A 23,091-nucleotide genomic window follows, 5' to 3' on the forward strand; every position below is an offset into this window, starting at 1 on the left:
AAAGGACCAAAATACGGTTAAATATTGCAGTCCCATTAGCCGCATCTTGCAAGCGTTTTTCTTTTATTTAGAATCCTACAGAAATAAAATTCCAAAAAAAGTCCAGTTCCCCTTTAAATAATAAACATTTGGGTGTTTGTCTATAGTTTCAGAATAGCCCGCATCCCAATTGTGATGCATCTAAGGCCCCTTAGTTCTTACATCTCTAGGGGAGCTGTATAAGAGACACTGCAACAGGAGAGCAAACAGCATCCTCAGGGACTCATCCCGCCCAGGTCACCACTGGCTTGAACTGCAGGCCCTCAGGGAGGCGCTATAAGACCATCAAAGCAAGGACAAATAGATTGAAAAAACAGTTTCTATCCTAGAGCTGTTATTGCCCTAAACTCTGCACATACCTGAACACTCACCACTTTATTAACTTGCTTGCCTATGATAGAGATCTACTGTGTATTTTAACATGTTATGTTTTTATATTTTAAATTGTTGTATTATTGTTTGTTGTCTCAAGACTATTTAAAAGCACTGAGCTGGATTGCTGTCCAATTTCGTTGTTTCCATACAATGACAATAAAGGTATTCTGATTCTGATTCCAACAATAACTTCAAGTGAGATTAACTTCTGTTGCTGGAGAAGATTCCTCATATATTGAGTGCAATTCAACAATTTGAAAGCAACCCGTGTGTGTTAAAAAGTCAAGCATCTAAAAGCTTTTTCCCCCCCTATGAAACACTCTACTCTTTGTGCACTTAATCTTGTTTTTATGTGTGGGACTTTTGCCATAAGCGTCGTGTGAACGGGTACGCATGGACGTTAACAAACACGAGCCGAACCAATTAGATAAGACATGAGTCATGTGAGCAAATGTAGGCCACGGGTATGACTACGCCATAAAAGTTGACCCGGGTGATTTCCTATGTGGACTAAAAATACGTGTGCATGAACAATACATGATGGTTATTTATTGGCATTTTGTTTTTGTCTTTCACTTTAGCTTGCAGCCCTGGCACCTTCAAGTACAAGCAAGGGGACGGATTCTGTCTGCCATGCCCTGCAAACAGCCGTGCCAGTTCCGCGGCGGCGAGCGTTTGCTCCTGCCGAAACGGTTACTACCGATCGGACACGGACACCCCGGACTCTCCCTGCACCAGTAAGTGAAGACCGTTTCTTTGTTTGACTACGTATCCTGTGGACAGTCAGGGGTGAGAAGTGGGTATAAAACTAAAAAATAAAGACAACTTCAGGTCGGGTTTATTTTGTCTTACTTTGGCCACATTCTGAAAATATTACAATAAACATATAGAAAAAAAAATACAGGCAGCGGTAGAGTTTAGATCCATGAAGGAAAGAAGAAAGTGAATGAATGAATAACTGAATACATTTATATATGCATACATTTTTTTCGTATTATTTTTTTTAATGAATCAAGTAACGTTTATGACTAGAGATGTCCGATAATATCGGCCGATAAATGCGTTAAAATGCTTTTATTATCGGTATTTTTTTTATTTTTTATTTTTTTATTAAATCAACATAAAAAACACAAGATACACTTACAATTAGTGCACCAACCCAAAAAACCTCCCTCCCCCATTTACACTCATTCACACAAAAGGGTTGTTTCTTTCTGTTATTAATATTCTAGTTCCTACATTATATATCAATATATATCAATACAGTCTGCAAGGGATACAGTCCGTAAGCACACATGATTGTGCATGCTGCTGGTCCACTAATAGTACTAACCTTTAACAGTTAATTTTACTCATTTTCATTAATTACTGGTTTCTATGTAACCGTTTTTATATTGTTTTACTTTCTTTTTTATTCAAGAAAATGTTTTTAACTTATTTATCTTATTTTATTGTATATATATTTTTTTTAAAGTACCTTATCTTCACCATGCCTGGTTGTCCAAATTAGGCATAATAATGTGTTAATTCCACGACTGTATATATATACATTTATATATATATATATACATATATATATAAATAAATATATATATATATATATATAAATTAAAAAAAAATAAAAAATATATATATATATATATATATATATATATATATATATATATGTGTGTATATATGTGTGTATATATATATATATATATATATATATATATATATATATATATATATATATATATATATATATATATATATATATATATATATATGTATATATATATATATATATATATATATATATATATATATAGTATCGGGTTGATATCGGTATCGGTAATTAAAGAGTTGGACAATATCGGATATCGGCAAAAAGCCATTATCGGACATCCCTATTTATGACAACCTATTTCCAAAGCACAATATAGAATGTGAGATATAACAGGGTAATGCATACAGTCACAATCAAACGTTTACATATACTTGTAAAGTTAAAGTACCAATGATTGTCACACACACACTAGGTGTGGTAAAATTTGTCCTCTGCATTCGACCCATCCCCTTGTTCACCCCCTGGGAGGTGAGGGGAGCAGTGGGCGGGAATCATTTTTGGTGATTTAACCCCCAATTCCAACCCTTGATGCTGAGTGCCAAGCAGGGAGGTAATGGGTCCCATTTTTATAGTCTTTGGTATGACTCGGCCGGGGTTTGAACTCACAACCTACCGATCTGACACTCTAACCACGAGGCCAGTGAGTAGGTAAAGAACATAATGTCATGGCTGTCTTGAGTTTCCAATCATTACTACAACTCTTTTTTTTTTTTTTGTGATAGAGTGATTGGAGCACATACTTGTTGGTCACAAAAAACATTCATGAAGTTTGGTTCTTTTATGAATTTGTTATGGGTCAGGACTTTGGGAAGGCCATTCTAAAACCTTGATTCTAGCCTGATTTAGCCATTCCTTTACCACTTTTGACGTGTGTTTGGGGTCATTGTCCTGTTGGAACACCCAAGCGCCCAAGGCTGATGATTTTAGGTTGTCCTGAAGAATTTGGAGGTAATCCTCTTTTTTCATTGTCCCATTTAAAGCACCAGTTCCATTGGCAGCAAAACAGGCCCAGAGCATAATACTACCACCACCATGCTTGACGGTAGGACTGCTGCTCCTGGCATTAAAGGCCTCACCTTTTCTCCTCCAAACATACTGCTGGGTATTGTGGTCAAACAGCTCAATTTTTGTTTCATCTGACAGAACTTCCCTCCAGAAGGTCTTATCTTTGTCCATGTGATGTCTGTTGAAACAAAAAATTAGCTGTTTGGCCACAATTCCCAGCAATATGTTTGGAGGAGAAAAGGTGAGGCCTTTAATCCCAGGAACATCAGGCCTACCGTCAAGCATGATGGTGGTAGTATTATGCTCTGGGCCTGTTTTGCTGCCAATGGAACTGGTGCTTTACAGAGAGTAAATGGGACAATGAAAAAGGAGGATTACCTCCAAATTCTTCAAGACAACCTAAAATCATCAGCCCGGAGGTTGGGTCTTGGGCGCAGTTGGGTGTTCCAACAGGACAATGACCCCAAACACACGTCAAAAGTGGTAAAGGAATGGCTAAATCAGGTTAGAATTAAGGTTTTAAAATGGCCTTCCCAAAGTCCTGACTTAAACGTGTGGACAATGCTGAAGAAACAAGTCCATGTCAGAAAACCAACACATTTAGCTGAAATGCACCAATTTTGTCAAGAGGAGTGGTCACAAATTCAATCAGAAGCTTGTGGATGGCTACCAAAAGCGCCTTATTGCAGTGACACTTGCCAAAAGACATGTAAGCAAATATTAACATTGCTGTATGTATACCTTTGATTGGGTCTCACTTTCAGTAGACCCATAATAAATTCATAAAAGAACCAAACTTCATGAATGTTTTTTGTGACCAACAAGTATGTTCTCCAATCACTCTATCACAAAAAAATACGAGTTGTAGAATTCATTGTAAACTCAAGACAGCCATGACATTATGTTCTTTACAAGTGTATGTAAACTTTTGATCGCGATTGTACATTTATCATCAGTTTTCAAAATGGCTACAAAAAAGTGGGAACCCAAAAATTTACTGTGGGACCCCATTTTTATGACTTGATGGGGTCCTCCTAGCGCCAACATTAATGGAGTATTGGTACGTGCAAAACAGCAGCAGGCGGCTGTGGCCTGCGGGCCGGTTCTAACACTAATCAAATAGTTCAAACCCCGGCCGAGTCATACCAAAGACTATAAAAATGGGCCCCCTTACCTCCCTGCTTGGCACTCAGCATCAAAGGTTGGAATTGGGGGTTAAATCACCAAAATGATTCCCGGGCGCAGCCACCGCTGCTGCTCACTGCTCCCCTCACCTCACCTCCCAGGGGGTGATCAAGGGTGATGGGTCAAATGCAGAGGACAATCTCACCACACCTAGTGTGTGTGTGACTATCATTGGTACTTTAACTTTAACTTAATCATCCCGGGGGCCTTGACTTTGACACCTCTGGGGTAGACCGATCAATGCAGGGTGTCAGAAGTCCTGAAGATTCCGGGTCCTCAGTAGCGGTTATCACCACTCGGGACAGAAGCTCTTTCTCCCACAGAGAAGGCAAACACTTCTGCTTGTTTTCCCAACGTTATCCGAAAACATTATCCCCCTGGTCCAGCTGCCGTTGAAGAGCAGTTTATCTCTATTCAAGGTTTTTGGGATTTTTTTCAACAAAGTGACCACACTGCTTTTATTAACAGCCAATACACTCTTGTAGAACAAGGGGGGTCAAACTCATTTTAGCTCAGGGGCCGCATGCAGGAAAATCTATTCCCCGAGTGGGCCGTAACGGTAAAATCATGGCATGAAAACTTAAAAATAAAGACAAGTCCAGGTTGGTTTTTCTTTGTTTTACTTTTAGCCAAAAATTTAACAAGTACATTATGAAAACGTACAAATCACAAATAATCCTCAAGTTTACCGATAATATCATAGCATTTAAATGCTTTAAAATGTAATATCGGAAATTATCGGTATCGGTTTCAAAAAGTAAAATGTATGACTTTTTAAAACGTCGCTGTACGTATTGGTACACGGACGTAGGGATAAGTACAGAGCGCCAATAGATACACATAATATCTACGGCTTTTCACACAAACACAAGTGAATGCAAGGCATACTTGGTCAACAGCCATACAGGTCACACTACAGGGTGGCCGTATGAACAACTGTAACACTGTTACAAATATGTGCCACACTGTGAACCCACACCAAACAAGAATGACAAACACATTTCGGGAGAACATCCGCACCGTAACACAACATAAACACAACAGAACAAATACCCAGCACTAACTCTTCCGGGACGCTACAATATACATCCCCTGCTACCCCCTACCCCACTTGAACCCCGCCCCCCCCAATTCCGCCCACCTCAACCTCCTCATGCTTTCTCAGGGAGAGCATGTCCCAAATTCCAAGCTGCTGTTTTGAGGCATGTTAAAAAAAATAATGCACTTTGTGACTTCAATAATAAATATGGCAGTGCCATGTTGGCATTTTTTTTTCCATAACTTGAGTTGATTTATTTTGGAAAACCTTGTTACATTGTTTAATGTATCCAGCGGGGCATCACAACAAAATTAGAAATAATAATGTGTTAATTCCACGACTGTATATATCGGTATTGGTTGATATCGGTATCGGTAATTAAGAGTTGGACAATATCGGAATATCGGCAAAAAAGCCATTATCGGACATCTCTATTGGAGACCATTGCATGCATTGCTTGGCCCCGGTATAAACCGTTTGCTTGCCTAACAGAATTTATATTATGACATCTAGTGGACACAATTCAAACAGCAGTTTCTTACGTAAAACAAACAAAACAAAACAGCTAATTGTTATACTTGGCAAACTCATCACGCGGGCCGGAAAACACCTGATCCGGCCCGTGGGCCGTACGTTTGACACCCCTGAAAATGCATTGATTGTAGACCTGACAAGAATCTACGTTTCTGTGCAAAGCTGAACAGGTAAACATGCTGGCTATAGGCTACGAGGAGCTTGCAGCTACACAACAGCTAAGCACACAATAGCGCACAAGCTAGACATAGGTAACAGGGGTTAATCACCAAAAATGATTGCCGGGCGCGGCCACCGCTGCTGCTCACTGCTCCCCTCACCTCCCAGGGGGTGAACAAGGGGATGGGTCAAATGCAGAGGATAATCTCACCACACCTAGTGTGTGTGTGACAATGATTGGTACTTTACTTTTTAACTTTGATATCGGCAAAAAAAAACAATATTAGAATGATACGGGGTATGTGATATTATGTCGGATTCAAGCATTGCTGCAGTGTGTTTACTTTGCTGGGGTGAGGCGGTTAGTGGCGGGTGTCCCCCCCAGCACACTGAGATAAGATTTATGGTAATTAGATAAGAATTGCCAATGGATTTCCTCACACACACACACACACACACACACACTGAGTAGTAGTAGTGAGAATGCAATTCAAGTGTAGAGCTGGAGCACAGTCATTAGAAGGGAAACAAATGTCCTAGTTAACATTAAAAAACAACAACAATGGCACAGGAAAAGGAGCACCATTGAACACATTTGTGTGTGACGATGCAAGCTGAGTTCTCTTCTCTATTGCCCGTCCAAAAAAAAAAGAAGAAAAAAACATTTTGATGCAGCCATTATGCACGGGGATTTCATTCGTACTCATCCCCAACCTATTGTTTCCCTGCAGCTGTACCCTCCGCCCCGCGCAACGTCATCTCCAGCGTGAACGAAACCTCGCTGGTCCTGGAGTGGAGCGAGCCCCGGGAGCTGGGCGGCCGCGACGACACCTTCTACAACGTCATCTGCAAGAAGTGCCTGCCCGAGCGGGGGATGTGCTCCCGCTGCGACGACAACGTGGACATCTCGCCGCGCCACCTGGGCCTGACCCAGCGCAGGGTGGCGGTCCGCAACCTCCAGGCCCACACGCAGTACAGCTTCGAGATCCAGGCGGTCAACGGGGTCTCCAACAAGAGCCCGTACACGCCTCAGTTCTCCGCGGTCAACATCACCACCAATCAGGCCGGTAAGTGCAGCTTTCCCTTTTGTGAGGCCACTCGATCTGCTCTGAACACGTCGGGGCTTTGTTAAAAAATTACATTCATGTGCCGGGGAAAGTAGCGATCAATTCCTTGTGTGCAGGTAGGCGTGCGTTACGTAGTTCTACTTTGAACAAGGATCAAGAGCACAGACGGTCTTCTGAATGAGCTTACCAAAGAACTTTGTTTTAAACACCCACTGCTTGCTTTGTTCCAACACCACTCCAAATAGCAATAGGGAGTGTACTCAACATGATGAAGTATTCTAGAAGCCCACTGCTCCACCAGCCCTACAGCAACACCAGTAACTAGGTCACTGTAGAAGACATACCGGATTTTCCGGACCATAGGGCACACCGGATTATAAGGCGCACCGCCAATGAATGGTCTATTTTCGATCTTTTTTCATATATAAGGCGCACCGGATAATAAGGTGCACTGCCGATGAATGGTCTATTTTTGATCTTTTTTTCATGTATAAGGCGCACCGGCCTATAAGGCGCACTGCCGATGACTGGTCTATTTGTTTTTATATTTTTTTCATATATAAGGCGCACCGGATTATAAGGCGCACTGCCGATGAATGGTCAATTGTTTGATATTTTTTTCATATACAAGGCGCACCGGATTATAAAGCGCACTGCCGATGAATGGTCTATTTTTTCAAAATCTGTTTTCATATATAAGGTGCACCGTATTATAGGGCGCACTGCCGATGAATGGTCTATTTTTGATCTTTTTTTTTCATATATAAAACGCACCAGATTATAAGGCACACAGCTGTTGAATGGTCTATGTTTGATCTTTTTTCATATGAAAGGCGCACCGGATTATAAGGGGCACTGCCGATGAATGGTCTAGTTTTGACCTTTTTTCATGTATAAGGCGCACCGGATTATAAGGCGCACTGCCGATGAATGGTCTATTTTTGACATTTTTTCATATATAAGGCGCACCGGATTTTAAGGCGCACTGCCGATGAATGGTCTAGTTTTGATCTTTTTTTCATATATATGGCGCACCGGATTATAAGGCGCACAGCCAATGAATGGTCTATTTTTGATCTTCTTTTCATGTATAAGGCGCACCGGCATATAAGGCGCACTGCCGATGAATGGTCTATTTGTTTTTATATATTTTTTCATATATAAAGCGCACCGGATTATAAGGTGCACTGCCGATGAATGGTCAATTGTTTGATATTTTTTCATATACAAGGTGCACCGGATTATAAAGCGCACTGCCGATGAATGGTCTATTTTTTCTAAATATTTTTTCATATATAAGGCGTACCGTATTATAAGGCGCACTGCCGATGAATGGTCTATTTTTTATCTTTTTTTTTTCATATATAAAATGCACCGGATTATAAGGCACACAGCTGATGAATGGTCTATTTTTTTTAATCTTTTTTCATATAAAAGCCGCACCGAATTATAAGGCGCACTGACCATGAATGGTCTATTTTTGATGTTTTTCATATATAAGGCACACCGGATTATAAGGCGCACTGCCGATGAATGGTCAAATTTTGATCTTTTTTCATGTATAAGGCGCACTGCCGATGAATGGTCTATTTTTGATCTTTTTTCATATATAAGGCGCGCGCCTTATATATGAAAAAAGATTGTTCAGTGGATTATAGGCTGCATTAAAGGAGTCATATTATTATAATTTTTTTCTAAATGGAAAGCACTTCCTTGTGGTTCCCCAAACGTTTTTCCACCAGGGACCGGTTTAATGCATACTTGCCAACCCTCCCGATTTTCCCGGGAGCCTCCCGAATTTCAGTGCCCCTCCCGAAAATCTCCCAGGGCAACCATTCTCCTGAATGTCTCCCGATTTCCACCCGTACAACAATATTGGGGCCGTGCCTGAAAAGGAGACTACTATATATGTCTTTGTTATCCATAGGTTTATCTATAACCCATAAAGTAGGCAGGCACGGAGCTATTTCTCAGCGTGTGTTTATTCCAGCCGGCACGTTAATACACTGACACACAACATCCATCATGCATTGCTTCAAAACTACGGCAAGTAGTAATGTCCAAAAACATAACAGAGACGAAGCAGAAGAACGAAGAAGAGACATTAATTCATTAAATTAACATTTTATATGTCCATTAATGCGCATTGTCCCAAGTACTGTAACAAAGGAGTAATATACATCTATTAACAAGCTTATTAGTGTTTAATGGGACAGGCGAAAGTTAAGTTGGAGGAAATGCGTTAGTTAATTATTGTTTCTGTGCGGCCCGGTAGCAAATGCGTCACGGACCGGTACCGGGCCCCTGTCCGGTGGCTGGGGACCACTGGTCTACATAACATGTAATGGTGGTTCTTTGGTCAAAATGTTGCATCCCATCATGCAACGCACGGAATGTCAGGACTAAAATCTTAAACTCAATGCGGAATTTAACGGGAAGCCAATGAAGACTGGATAAAACGGGTGTGATATGGGCTGTTCTGGGTGCACCGGTACAGTCTGAAGTCTCTTTAGCGTTGACTTATTGAAAAAAGTGAAAAGAGAATTGCAACAGTCAATACGAGACAAAATTAACGTGTGAATGATCATTTCGAGATCCAATTTTGAAAACAAATTTCTCACTTAAGAAATATTTCTGAGATGATAAAAATGTAGCGGTGTAGCGTGCAAGGACGGGAGTGGAAGAAGTGTCAAAAGATGGAGCTAACTGTTTTAATGACATTCAGACTTTACTTCAATCAATAACGGAGCAACAACAACAAGGCCCGTGAAAAAACGTCTGACTGGAACTCTCTAACTAAAGTTCCTCGGGTGAATAATGTATACTCACTACACCGGTATGTTTTAGCTCTTTCATTGCAAGTTTACTGACATATATAAGTAAGAACTTTACACTACTTTATATTAGAAATGACAACAGCGGAAGATGAACGTCACATAACAAGAAGATAGAGAAAAAGACGAAGTGTCGGCTCGAACTACAAAGGCGGACACGCGCAATTTTTCAGGATTTATGCAGATCCCAAATACACAACAGGTACCAGAAGGCAAGAAAAGTTGCTTTTGAATAATATTGCAAAACAAAACGGCAGATAATGTCTTACCTTATACACACACCATAATAATACTCGACAATACATCAAGCGGTGCGGCCTCATAGCTTACCAAAGTGGTACTAAAACATTTTGATAGATTTTTGAGCGCTGTGTGTAATGTTCTGTATTTTTACTAAACTAAACTAAATTGGACACAATCCTCTCTGCATTAGTTTGGAGGTCCTTGGTCTGGACAATGTTGACGACCCCTGCTCTACTATTTTATGTACCTTTGCGGACTCTGTTTTTATGATGATGTTTCACAGCCTATGTGTACAAAAAAAAAGGCTTTTGTTATGGTTCTCACTGCATGCCTCTTAAGTTGGGCTCTGGTTCGCTTTGTTAAATTTGCTCGGTCTCGGTTTAAACAACGTAGAGGATTATCCGTGGGTCCATCCCCCCCTCGTCATCTTCGCACCGTGGCCTTGTCCTTTACCCTTGTGGCGCCGGCTCTCCTGAAAGATGCTAAAGAAATGTAGTCCCTTTGTGGATCTGGGACCCCAAGGCTCGACAGTGCCTCATGATAGGCCCTCATTGTTTTTATGAGGGGTGCAGCGCTAGGATGACAGACCCCCAGTGTCAATTCATGGGGAAAAGCCTGGGTCACATTAGACCAGGAGGAAAGGGGCAAGAGAGCATCATCTGTGATTAGATTATCCCCTGCTGTAGTTCCAAGACTTTCCCCACATGTGCATTCAACTTTAAGAAGCAAAATAAATACTAGGGTGGTGATAAGCCCTGGGGGCCCCCTCCATAGTTACTTCTACATCTGCCCCTCAAGGACGGAGCCTAATCCCCTGGCTGGAGTAACCAGGGGATCTACTCCGGAACCATTGTCTTCTGAGAGAGAGAGAGAGAGGGGTGTGGTGGAGGTCTGGAATAGGGTGGGCTTGCAGGGGAGGGGGGGAAGAAGAAGAACAGAAGGATGTCAGGTCTCAGACACAAGCTGGATTTGGAGAAGGAAAAAAAATGTAAGGGGTCGGGGATCAAAGAAAAAAAACGGGGATGGAAAAGTTTGAACAAGAATGGAGAAAGCCTGCAGGGGTGGAGTGTTGGGGAAGATAAAGAGAAATGTTTAGGGTCTTTTGAAGTCTGTTCAAATGTTACATTTTTGGAGAATTAGTTTTTGTTCACCGTGTGTCATAAATACAATCTAATGAAATATCAATGATTTAAATGCAAACATCCTTACATGTATTGATGTAAGGATGACCTGTATTTTAGGCCAAAGTGTAATAATTGTGTAACATAAATGCACCAATGGGTGTTGTCAGTACAAAATGTATGGTCAATCAATCAATCAATCAATGTTTATTTATATAGCCCTAAATCACAAAAGTCTCAAAGGGCTGTACAAGCCACAACGACATCAGAGCCCACATAAGGGACGTCGATGGTACTTTTTTGAAACCTTTACTTTGTCAGCACAGCGCTAGTGTTGTCCCGATACCAACATTTTGGTACCGGTACCAAAAATATTGAGATACTTTTCGGCACTTTTCTAAATAAAGGGCGCCACAAAAAAAATTGCATTATTTGCTTCATTTTAACAAAAAATCTTAGGGTACATTAAACATATGTTTCTTATTGCAAGTTTGTCCTTAAAGAAAATAGTGAACATACAAGTTGTCTTTTATTAGTAAGTAAGCAAACAAAGACTCCTAATTAGTCTGCTGACATATGCAGTAACATATTGTGTCATTTATCATTCTATTGTGTCAACATTATTAAAGACAAGTGGTAGAAAATTAATTATTAATCTATTTGTTCATTTACTGTTAATATCTGCTCACTTTCTCTTTTAACATGTTCTATCTACACTTCTGTTAAAATGTAATAATAATGTATTCTTCTGTATGGAATCTTTACATTAGTTTTGGATGACACCACACATTTGGGTATCAATCCGATACCAAGTCGTTGCATGATCATACATTGGTCATATTCAAAGTCCTCATGTGTCCAGGGACGTATTTCCTGAGTTTATAAACATAATATAATTTTTTTTTAAACAAAAGAAGATGTTATGATGCCAAAAAATAGACGTAATCATAGTAGTATCGACTAGATATGCTCTTGTACTTGGTATCATTACAGGGGATGTCAGGTGTAGATCCACCAATGGTGTTTGTTTACATTTTGAAGCCGGTGAGCTACGGTGTGTAGTTTGATTGATTGATTGAGATTGATTGAGACTTTTATTAGTAGATTGCACAGTACAGTACATATTCCGTACAATTGACCACTAAATGGTAACACCCGAATAAGTTTTCCAACTTGTTTAAGTCGGGGTCCACATTAATCAATTCATGGTAATTCAGTGAAGCATGTTTAGCTATTCCTCGTCCTGCAGGGATGATACTTGTAAGAAACTCACTTTATTTGTCGACCAGTGTAGTACCAAATATGATTCATTAGTATCGCGGTACTATACTAATACCGGTATACCGTACAACCCTATGTTGCACACAGCACTGTTATTGTGAAGGCTGGAAATGTGCTGCTGTTCTTAAGGACGCTTGTCTGCTAGAGATGGGTCTGCTCAGCAACATTTAGCATGTGTAGTATTAGAATATTAGCGAGCACTAGAAGTAAGACAGTTGGAGTTATGAAACAGGCCTGAGAGTAGGAGAGCGTGAGTCAGAGTCAGACAAGACCAGAACTGGGGTAGAGAGGAAAGAGCGACAGAAGCAGACAACTCTTAGCTTGAAAAGGCACAAAAAGCCTGGAAAGTCAGGTGGGTGGAATAGCAGCATGTTTTTTTTTTTACTGAAGTGTGTGTTTCTTTGACTATGCACCGTGTAATATGACGGTCCACGGGTTGTCCACATTTACACGAAAGGTTGTAGGTTTCACTGCGAATCTCTCAGAAAATTACAGTGGGTTTACCACTTTGCTTTGTAATCTAATAATTTATACCAAAAAAAAAATAATTTTGTCTAATTTTGTTTTGTTGCTTTGTGCAGCTCCTTCTGCAGTACCCACGGTTCACCTGATGGCGGCCACAGCGAGCACCATGAGCCTGTCCTGGCTGCCTCCAGAAAAACCCAACGGAATTATTCTGGATTATGAGATTAAGTACCATGAGAAGGTGAGCAGAAATGTAAGTCCTCGTAATTCGATTCAATTTCACTGACACTCGCGGTCACTGTGTCATTTGAGCATTTGTAAAATGAGGAAAACAATACCACTGCTGATAAACACATGGTTGCAGAGAGGCGAGGCCCCATTCCCGATCTTTGTTTGTGTAATCCTCCTCGAATTATTCCCCTCTTTCTTTCTCTCACTGCTTGAGAATTCACCATCTTGCCATTCTGTACACCCCTGATTCTACATTTCTACACCTCCCCTTGCCATCCACATACCCCTCGTCGTCTCTCCATCCGTCCATTACAAAGTAGTCTTCCGGAGTGCACAGAACTGTGACGATGTGCCTTGGGGAGTAAACAAAGGCATTCAGTGTGTATCTGCCGTTTTGTTGTCTTGCCCTTGTCCCATCGGATTAACAAACCAGCTATAACGCGTCCCACCATTTCTATGTCTTGCTTTTTCATCCTATTGTCACCAGTTAACAACGTGAAATTGGTCAGCCATGATAGAAACAGCAGCTATCGCAGCGAGATGATGATTAATGAGACAACCCGGGGGTCTTGTACGGCCCGTGTTGTAGTGTTCTCATCACTGACTGTGTCCATCTGCAGGATCAGGGTGAAGCCATCGCTCATACAATGACGGCCCAACGGAGCAACGCCCGCATTGAAGGTCTCAAGGCGGGTACGCCTTACGTGGTGCAGGTCCGTGCACGGACAGTCGCCGGTTACGGTCGTTACAGCAGCCCGGCGGACTTCAGCACCAACCTGCAAAGTACGTCTCTCTCAGACTTGTGTCATTATGGGGCTTAGCAGTGAAACCCCCATGATAGTTATTTGAAAAATGCTTTTGAACATAACGATGGCTCAGAAGCTTAGAGAGCCTGATGATGCTACACCTATTTTCCATGCGAAAAGAACCCAAATCCTTGTAGGTGAAGGATGAAAATCTACTCCCGAGCAATCAGTCAAGGTACCATCCTTGGAATTGCTGCTTGTGATTAAAAGGACATTCTAAGGCTGACTATGGTCATGTTATTAAATGTGGTTGGTACTTCAGTCGGATACAGTCTCAAGAACACAGAGAGACAATTTTACTCAAGGGCTCCTTTTGCAATGCAATCCATGCGTAAGCGTGACAGGCAAACTGTACAAACCGACCTTGTGCACTTTACCCAGTTTGGATTACAAGTTTGCTGAGCATCTCTCTCTTCTCATTAATCCTTCAGCCGACCCACCCAAAATGTGGCAAGAGCAGCTACCCCTCATTGTTGGATCGGCTACTGCCGTCTTCGTCTTCATCATCGCCGTTGTGGTCATCGCTATTGTCTGCCTCAGGTAATAATAACATCTTTGTGACACTGAAAAAAGGTACCTATGAATGTGTAAAGAAAATGGATAAACAGATCGGGGAGTTTAAAGTATTGCCGGGCCTTCAAGGCATGTTGTGGAGGATATATTCAAATCAACTTGAATAAACAGATAGCTTTAAAGGTCAACATTGTTTACATGTCCTCTAAACCACACCAGAACTGCCTCGGCGGATTGCCGTGTGCCACCTGTGAGGCCGCTGAATGCCAGACAGCCTTGTGAAACTGTGAATAGTAAACAGCTTTGGGTAAAACGTTACTTTTCACACTGGACTCAGCACGACGGAGCAGCTGTTAGGTCTGATAGGCTTGTGCTCCAAGCTCAGCATTGGCTGTGCCGTTTCCTCACCACAAAGACCCCAGGTGTGCCCTTGTCTGGAGGGTCCAGTTATTGAGAGGACAAAAGCTGCTGTTCACACATTTCACAAAGTTAAAACATCATTTGGGGTGAACCGTATTTGTTTGTCCTTATGAAACTTATTTGTCGAGCAAACAGCCACATTTGTGTATATACACACACACACGTGTGAAAGGTTGGCACCCACTACTGACTGGCGCCCACCCGGTTCCCTTCACAAGCCTGCTTAGGCAGCGGCTGACAAGCGTGGGCATCGGTCATGGTACAATGAATAATAATCTCCCTGTCTCCTCCTCCACTCCTCCCTCCTGCCTCCCCGCTCTCTTCTATTTTCACACCGTTTCATTGTGTCTCTCGTAGGGTCTCGGCTTAACCACTGCTTAGACTGCTGCCACAGAAGAACACAGAGAAAATAATAACAGAAACGCAGGGCTTCGGCATATTCCGGAACCAAATTAGAATTTGAAATAAGATGCAAATCACCATCGGGTATTATTGCCCCGGTTACTGCTTAGACAACAAAGGAAGCGCATTAACATGCAATTTCAAAAACCCAGCCCCCTCGCGATGCCATCATATTTGTATCCACCCTCCTAACTCCCCGAGTACAAATGGGAAAAAATGGAAGGAATGTGCAGAACGACAGACAGAGAGTGAGCATCTGAGGAGAAACTAAGAGACAACGCGAATAAAACAGTTTGATATTTGCAGGAAACGGAAGGCCAACCGTTTGAGTCTGTCTAAGCTGCTCATGCTGATGGTACACAGAGTGAACTTGCTGTTTCAGACATGGTTGTGAATTTCTTATTTAGTAGAGCACTGATGTAGTTTCCCTTGTTTCCAGTGCTATGTATGGTTAAGCTGCTGAATCTGCGTCATGTCACGGTCACGGTATCTTCAACTTCCTGTTGCCCGGATCTTCTAAGTTACTTTTGTTTTCTTCCAACAGAAAGCAAAGGAATGGTTCAGAGTCCGAATATACAGAGAAACTGCAGCAGTACAGTAAGTACCTGTGTCGCCACACTCGCCGATGGACGGAAACGTTCCTGTTATGTTGTGGATCTCGAACTTGACAACAGAGATTCACTTTCCTGTTCTTGCCACTGAATCCCCTATAGTCACCCCGGGAATGAAGGTCTACATTGATCCCTTCACCTACGAGGATCCCAATGAAGCCGTGAGGGAGTTTGCCAAAGAGATTGACGTCTCCTGCGTGAAGATCGAGGAGGTCATCGGCGCAGGTAACCCACCAAAGCTCCTGAGCTACAGGGGGAAGACTGCTAGTCACCTCCAGGCCATACCGTTAGAGGACTTCACACCAAGCGGTACTTTCACTCAATTCATCGGTATGCCCTTCCCCCATCCTTCTCTTCCACATCACTTGTCACTTTTTTAGAAATTCTTCTCTAGTCGTATACAGATTTTTCCCAGCTAAATACAAGTATTTGGTTAAACATGATTCACAGTCCTAGCACCTTGTTCCTCACGTAATGTTTAGAGTAGATCTCTATTTGTGTTGAACCCAATCTTGGGACTGGTTTCACAAAGAGCTGTGATCCAAATTCTAATCCACGGCAGTCCTTACAAAGTACATTTTTGATGATGCTCATTATTTGGTAGAACACTTTCACGTACAGCCTTTCTCATACCAGGTTATTTTAAGGGGGTCGTATTATGATTTTTAATCTAGATCTAATATCCTTCCTTGTGGTCTACATAACATAGAATGTTAGTTTTGAAAGGCGGGTCCGGATGCATTTGAACCCCTCCATGCCTCGTTTTAGCAGTACACTTCTGTACCGACAAATACAATTTAGAACCGTATGCTACTTTTTAGTGGAAATGGCAACAGTGGAGGATTTTAGCATTCTCCCATATATGAATGAGTTAGAGTCTGACCCGCACTGAAAGGGAAGCAAAGAAGAAAAAACTTCAGAACCGAGGAGATGAAAGCATGTCAAAGGTTAGTTTGTTAGCTTTCTCTTTCAATGTCTTTCAGTCCATACATCTATAAGTATACAAGCTCAGGGTACTATAATGTCCGCCTCTCTATTCATCTATTCATGTAGTCTGGTTAAACTAACGTATCATTAAATATTTTAATCTACTTTTACTGGACTAACTGCTACATTGGAGCCACCATTGCCATAAATTTTAGGAACAGTCTACGGGATTAAATGTAATTTGGGTAAATCCTTTTGTATATTATCCTCGGACCAAGACTGATTTCTTAGCCAGGCTTTATACTTCATGTCCGGCAGCAATTCTCACTGGGTGCCACTTCCAAAACGCTGAGTAGGTACATTGCCATGAAACACTAAAGTTAAGCAGGCACTTTTTACTCATTCATAAGCGGCTGGAAGTTTGTGTAGTGACCTGTGCTGGTTAATACAACCAATAACAGAGCATTTTCAGTCTTTGGTTCACACCGTGGATATATTTTTGTTTGAACGACTCTACTGCTAAGGAAAATAGAAATGGTAGATTTGCGCAGACTATCTCTTAAAACCTCTACCATGTCAGAATTAGAATCAGAATAGTTGTATTGCCATTGTTTGAGAACGGGTTCACAAACTAGGAATTTTTCTTGGTGCAATCGTGCAACATAAAACACATAACACAGATTTGGTAATAACAAGAGCTGTAACTGAGCTATCAGATCTTGTTATAGACTTACCGTAGAAGGAATTCAAAGGAGCTACTGTTAGGAGTTATTGTTCATGTGCCTGATGGCCGAGGGGAAAAAACTGTTCAGGTGGCGGGAGGTGTGGGTCTGGATGGACCGTAGTCTCCTGCCTGAGGGGAGAGGGGAGAATATGTATGGAGATATCTGCTGATGTTAAATGTTTGGTAAACTTAGACTTAGACTTAAGACTTGATCCACAACGGAAATTGTTCCACACAGTAGCGTCGCAAATCTGTGCAAAATTGTTTCGTAAATATATCAACAACATCTCAATTTATGGGGATCCCAATCACAAGAATCTTTGCCAAGAAGCAAAAAAGTGGGTTTTGCATAATATGACCCCTTTAAGTCGGTTGAGAAGCCCCCAAAATTCAGTAACATGAAAAATGTCTGCCCAAAAAAACACCAAAATGTCAGTTTTAAAACAGTCTTCACTTCTCTTCCTCTGACTCCTTAATAAGGTTATCTTGTTTCAAAGACAGCAACCAAAGTATGAGTAACACTCACTGTGACACATACTTTTGTAATTTACACTGATGTGACCATAAAATAAAGTAGTCTTCGTGTTGTCCGCAACGCTGGGTTTCAAGGAGCATCTGATCTTTCCTAAAAGTCATCTTTGTGAAACCATCCCACAAAACAGGAGAGTTGCTGTGCAAGGACAAAGAAACGATCTCTTGTAAATGAGTATAACAAAACAACAAACAAGTCAAACCGTGTAAGTCTTTAGAAGGCATGTATTTGAAATGTGAGATTTTTAAAAGATGAAAAGTTAGATTCTTAGAGCTTGTGGAATTAGTACGGTCTTTGTGCCATCTCCAGGGCCCTCTGTTTAGTTACAGGGTAGCATCGACTTACATTTCCCCAAGACTCCCCTACAGTAATAATGCTTTGTGAACTTTATACTGCAAATAGTGGACAACATTTGTTGAGTCTTAAAAAAGTAACTTGAGAATATATTCTTCCAAGCTACTTTCTAACTTTTGTTGACATACGATCCTTGCACATAATACTTCTTCCTCAGTCTGGTTAGTTCTTGTCTTTAGAACCACTTTTGATGTTGTCGTTGTGTAAATGGTAAAAAAAATATTACATCTGTTTGACATTAATTCTATAGTTATATCTCTGCTCAAAAAGCTGCAGGACTTCCGAGTGAGCTTTAGTTCTAGCAATATTCTGAGCCAAAATGGAGGACGTTGTGATGGCAAAGGAAGGAGTCTCTGCTACTGCTTCTGCTACTACCATTACTACTGCTACTACTACTACTCCTACTACTACAGCTCTTCTGCTGCTGAGGCTACTACATGAAACCTGTGGCTTCCCAGCATTCGCAGTGACAACCCCATTTCTTCCGTGTCCCCTCTCCTCTCCCCGCTGATCCATCCCTACGTTCCTGCCCTTCCCTGGCCCCCTCCCTCAACTTTCCTCACATCTGCACCACTGTCGACACAAATCACTGTGGCCGCCATGAATTTCTCTCGCACCTGTGCACACGCTTGGTGTAGACTCAAAACGTAAAGCATCCACTTCCCCGAGAGCCCCCAAACTTCTGTCCCCGCCTATGTCCTCCTCTTGTGCCTACTACTCCGACTCCTTCAAAGCATAGCTCCACTTGCCAGAGTCAATGTTACCTTTCCTAATTACCCTCCCCCCCCATCCACTCCTATCACCATCACATGCAATTATTTATATCTCTGCATCAGCTCATATTATGCTTCACCCGCTTTAGTTTATTGGCACATAATCACTCCTCCATCACCACCATCCTTTGACTATGGCCTAGAGTCCTGGCTTTTTTTGTGCAGTTCCCCCTGTCCCACACCTGCTACCCTTCCCTTGCTCCTTGGTTCTAACCAGTTAATTGTTCCCTCTGCCCTCTCTGCCCCCACTCTCCTCCACTGTTCCATCATGCCTCTACCCCCCCTCCCTTTGTCTCTCTATTTGTCCATTCCTCCTCTCCGTCTTTGCCACTTCTCCTTGGCCGTTCCGACCTGGGCTCTCGCAGGAGAGTTTGGAGAGGTGTGCCGCGGTCGCCTCAAGCTGCCTGGCCGCCGAGAGATCATCGTTGCCATCAAGACTCTCAAAGTGGGATACACCGACCGGCAGAGGAGAGACTTCCTCTCCGAGGCATCCATCATGGGGCAGTTTGACCACCCCAATATTATTCGCTTGGAGGGCGTGGTCACCAAGAGCCGACCGGTGATGATTGTGACCGAGTTCATGGAGAATGGAGCACTGGACTCGTTCTTAAGGGTGAGGACACACTTGCGTTATTACAGTAAGAAGGGATTCGCATGGACCTATTTGCCGCAGTTTGAACCAGCTCAGTGGCCTGTGGTGAGAGTGTCCGCCCTGAGACTGGAGGCTAGTGAGTTCAAACCCCGGCCGAGTAATACCAAAGACTATGAAAATGGGACCCATTGCCTCCCTGCTTGGCACTCAGCATCAAGGGTTGGAATTGGGGGTTAAATCACCAAATGATTCCCGAGCTTTGATATTTCTGTTATTTATTTAAATCGTGTAATATGGAAGCAAGTGTAGCTTGGTGGAAGAGGGGTTAGTGCATCTGCCTCACAATACGAAGGTCCTGAGTAGTCTTGGGCTCAATCCCGGGCTCGGGATCTTTCTGTGTGGAGTTTGCATGTCCTCCCCGTGACTGCGTGGGTTCCCTCCGGGTACTCCGGCTTCCTCCCACCTCCAAAGACATGCACCTGGGGATAGGTTGATTGGCAACACTAAAAAAATTGGCCTTAGTGTGTGAATGTGAGTGTGAATGTTGTCTGTCTATCTGTGTTGGCCCTGCGATGAGGTGGCGACTTGTCCAGGGTGTACCCCGCCTTCCGCCCGATTGTAGCTGAGATAGGCTCCAGAGCCCCCCGCGACCCCAAAGGGAATAAGCGGTAGAAAATGGATGGATGGATGGTGTAGCTTGCTTGGAACACTGGGCCTTGTTCTATAGCCCTATTCACCCGCGCCATCCTGTTATTTTCTTTTGCCAGCTCAACGACGGGCAGTTCACAGTGATCCAGCTCGTTGGCATGCTGCGTGGCATTGCAGCAGGCATGAAATACCTGTCAGATATGAACTACGTGCACAGAGACTTGGCAGCCCGTAACATTCTGGTCAACAGTAACCTGGTTTGCAAGGTGTCCGACTTCGGTCTATCCCGTTTCCTCGAGGATGACCCGACGGATCCCACCTACACGAGCTCACTGGTAAGTCAGGTTAAAACTCTGTGTTTGTGTACGTACTTGTGTTGGATATCAATTGTTAAAGGTGCTGCATTTTCAAATAAGGCAACAATTGTATTCGTAAATAAACTATAACTCGGACTCCAAAAGCAACACCTCCAAGTTTGCATGTTTAAACCAAAAAAAAAAAAGCAATGTAACGTTTAAATGTTTAAACTGTTTTTTTGTTGTTTACTTCGGGTAGCAGCAGCACCAGCAGGGCAAACACATTGTTTGATCAGTCAATGTCTTTGGAAGGTCACTGTCGTCAACTGACCAAAAACTGTTTTTATCATCTCAGAAGTATTTCTAAAGTGAGAAATTTACTGTCAAAATTGGATCTCGAAATGATCATTCACGCGTTCATTTTCGTCTCGCATTGACTATTGCAATTCTCTTTTCACCCTTTTCAACAAGTCAACGCTAAAGAGACTTCAGACTGTACAAAATGACCGGTGCACCCAGAACAGCCCACATCACCCCCGTTTTATCCAGTCTTCATTGGCTTCCCGTTAAATTCCGCATTGAGTTTTAAAATTTTTGTCCTAACATTCCGTGCGTTGCATGGTGGTGCCCCTCAGTGCATCACTGATTTGTTATGTCCCTATTCTTCAGGGCGCAGCCTTTGGTCTTCAGGCCAGGGTCTTCTAAAGATCCCGAAAAGTCGTTTTAAAACCCGTGGAGACCTGGCATTCCAGGCTATATCTCCCAGACTCTGGAACAACTTGCACCAGTCCCTTCGTGATCTTGACTGCGTTGAAACTTTTAAGAAACATTTGAAAACTTCTCTTTTTAGTAAAGCTTTTAGTTAATGTACCTTTTAACTATCCATTCTAATTCACTTTGTATCCTTTTTATGATGTTGCCCCTGTTGTTTTGAATTGAATCGTTGTTTTACTTCACCGATGTTTTGTACAGATCTTTGTGATTTTATCTGTGAAAAGGGCGTTATGAATAAAATGTACTTACCGTATTTTCCGCACTATAAGGCGCACCGGACTATAAGGCGAACCTTCAATGAATGGCCTATTTTAAAACGTTGTTCATATATAAGGCGCACCGCATTATAAGGCGCACAGAATAGACGCTACAGTAGAGGCTGGGGTTACGTTATGCATCCCGTAGTTGCGAGACCTGTTGTGGCTCAATATTGGTCCATATATAAAGCGCACCGGATTATAAGGCGCACTGTCAGCTTTTGAGAAAATTGGAGGTTTTTAGGTGCGCCTTATAGTGCGGAAAATACATTGCACAACATGCTCTCATGTACTGTTTTACATCATTGTACGGCATGCGTCGTCCTGAAAAGTTACAAACCCTGCACCGACAGTCCACAAAACCGTTGGCTTTTTGAGGAATTAGTACGAGTGCATATCTGTTTACAAAATTCACTGAAAAAATATGTATTTCAAAAGCCAGTTTTCTACTAAATGTATTGAAGTAGCCTGGATTATTTGGTTTACAACAGAAAAGGCACAACTAGATCAATAACAAGAAACTACCATCATAAAAACAGTTTTGTTCATCTAATCAATACATGTTTTGCTGACATTTAGAAGTATGGAGCACATTTAATACTATTGCTATCCTAACCTCATACATTGCTACATATCATTGTTTTGTAACCATGCTACTAACCTCGTGTGCGTTGTACGTCATACACCCTTTGTGTTGTGTTGCATCGATGTTTCCTCAAACTTGTGTTTTTCTCACACTCTCTTTCCCCTCTTGTATGTGTGTGACTCTGTGTTTGTGCTCCATCCCTCCAGTATTTCATGCTCACCTACTCATTCGCATATCCACAGGGGGGCAAGATCCCTATCCGATGGACGGCACCCGAGGCGATTGCCTACAGGAAGTTCACCTCGGCCAGTGACGTGTGGAGCTACGGCATTGTCATGTGGGAAGTCATGTCGTACGGAGAGAGGCCGTACTGGGACATGAGCAATCAGGACGTAAGTTTGTACAGTGCACAGAGGCATCAAAGACCCTCATAGCTCTAATGTACCTTGCAGAGCAGGGGTGTCAAACTCATTATAGCCCATGGAAGAAAAATCTAAAAATCATGACATGATAACTGAAAAATAAAGACTATGAAAAGGCACAAGTCACAAATAATCCTCTGGACAAAACACTTCAATTTTGTTGAAAATTCTGAGGAAATTGGTGCAGATTCAAAAACACAATCATCTCAGTGTATCTACAGGGCAAGGAGTAAACTTTAAGTCAAAGTATTTCTGGGATTGCACAAA

The 23,091-nt window shown here is 42.2% G+C and overlaps 1 protein-coding gene across 16 annotated transcripts in view; it reads left to right on the forward strand.

Annotated features, from left to right (window-relative positions):
* LOC133616581 (ephrin type-B receptor 3-like) overlaps positions 1 to 23,091 on the forward strand; it is a 160,716-nt gene that overhangs the window by 118,460 nt on the left and 19,165 nt on the right. For 2 of the 16 annotated variants that reach the window (XM_061976019.2, XM_061976030.2), the window contains exons 4-13: positions 996 to 1,151; positions 6,677 to 7,012; positions 13,073 to 13,209; positions 13,808 to 13,970; positions 14,425 to 14,533; positions 15,873 to 15,925; positions 16,030 to 16,269; positions 19,615 to 19,862; positions 20,609 to 20,824; positions 22,609 to 22,794. In XM_061976019.2, the coding sequence (XP_061832003.1) occupies positions 996 to 1,151; positions 6,677 to 7,012; positions 13,073 to 13,209; positions 13,808 to 13,970; positions 14,425 to 14,533; positions 15,873 to 15,925; positions 16,030 to 16,269; positions 19,615 to 19,862; positions 20,609 to 20,824; positions 22,609 to 22,794 (1,844 nt within the window). The remainder of the gene's footprint in view (positions 1 to 995; positions 1,152 to 6,676; positions 7,013 to 13,072; positions 13,210 to 13,807; positions 13,971 to 14,424; positions 14,534 to 15,872; positions 15,926 to 16,029; positions 16,270 to 19,614; positions 19,863 to 20,608; positions 20,825 to 22,608; positions 22,795 to 23,091) is intronic. The other 14 variants (XM_061976029.2, XM_061976031.2, XM_061976024.2 and 11 more) reach the window with 13 other exon arrangements.

This window comes from Nerophis lumbriciformis, linkage group LG14 (genome assembly GCF_033978685.3).
Source record: "Nerophis lumbriciformis linkage group LG14, RoL_Nlum_v2.1, whole genome shotgun sequence".
NCBI classification, from domain to species: Eukaryota; Metazoa; Chordata; class Actinopteri; order Syngnathiformes; family Syngnathidae; genus Nerophis; species Nerophis lumbriciformis.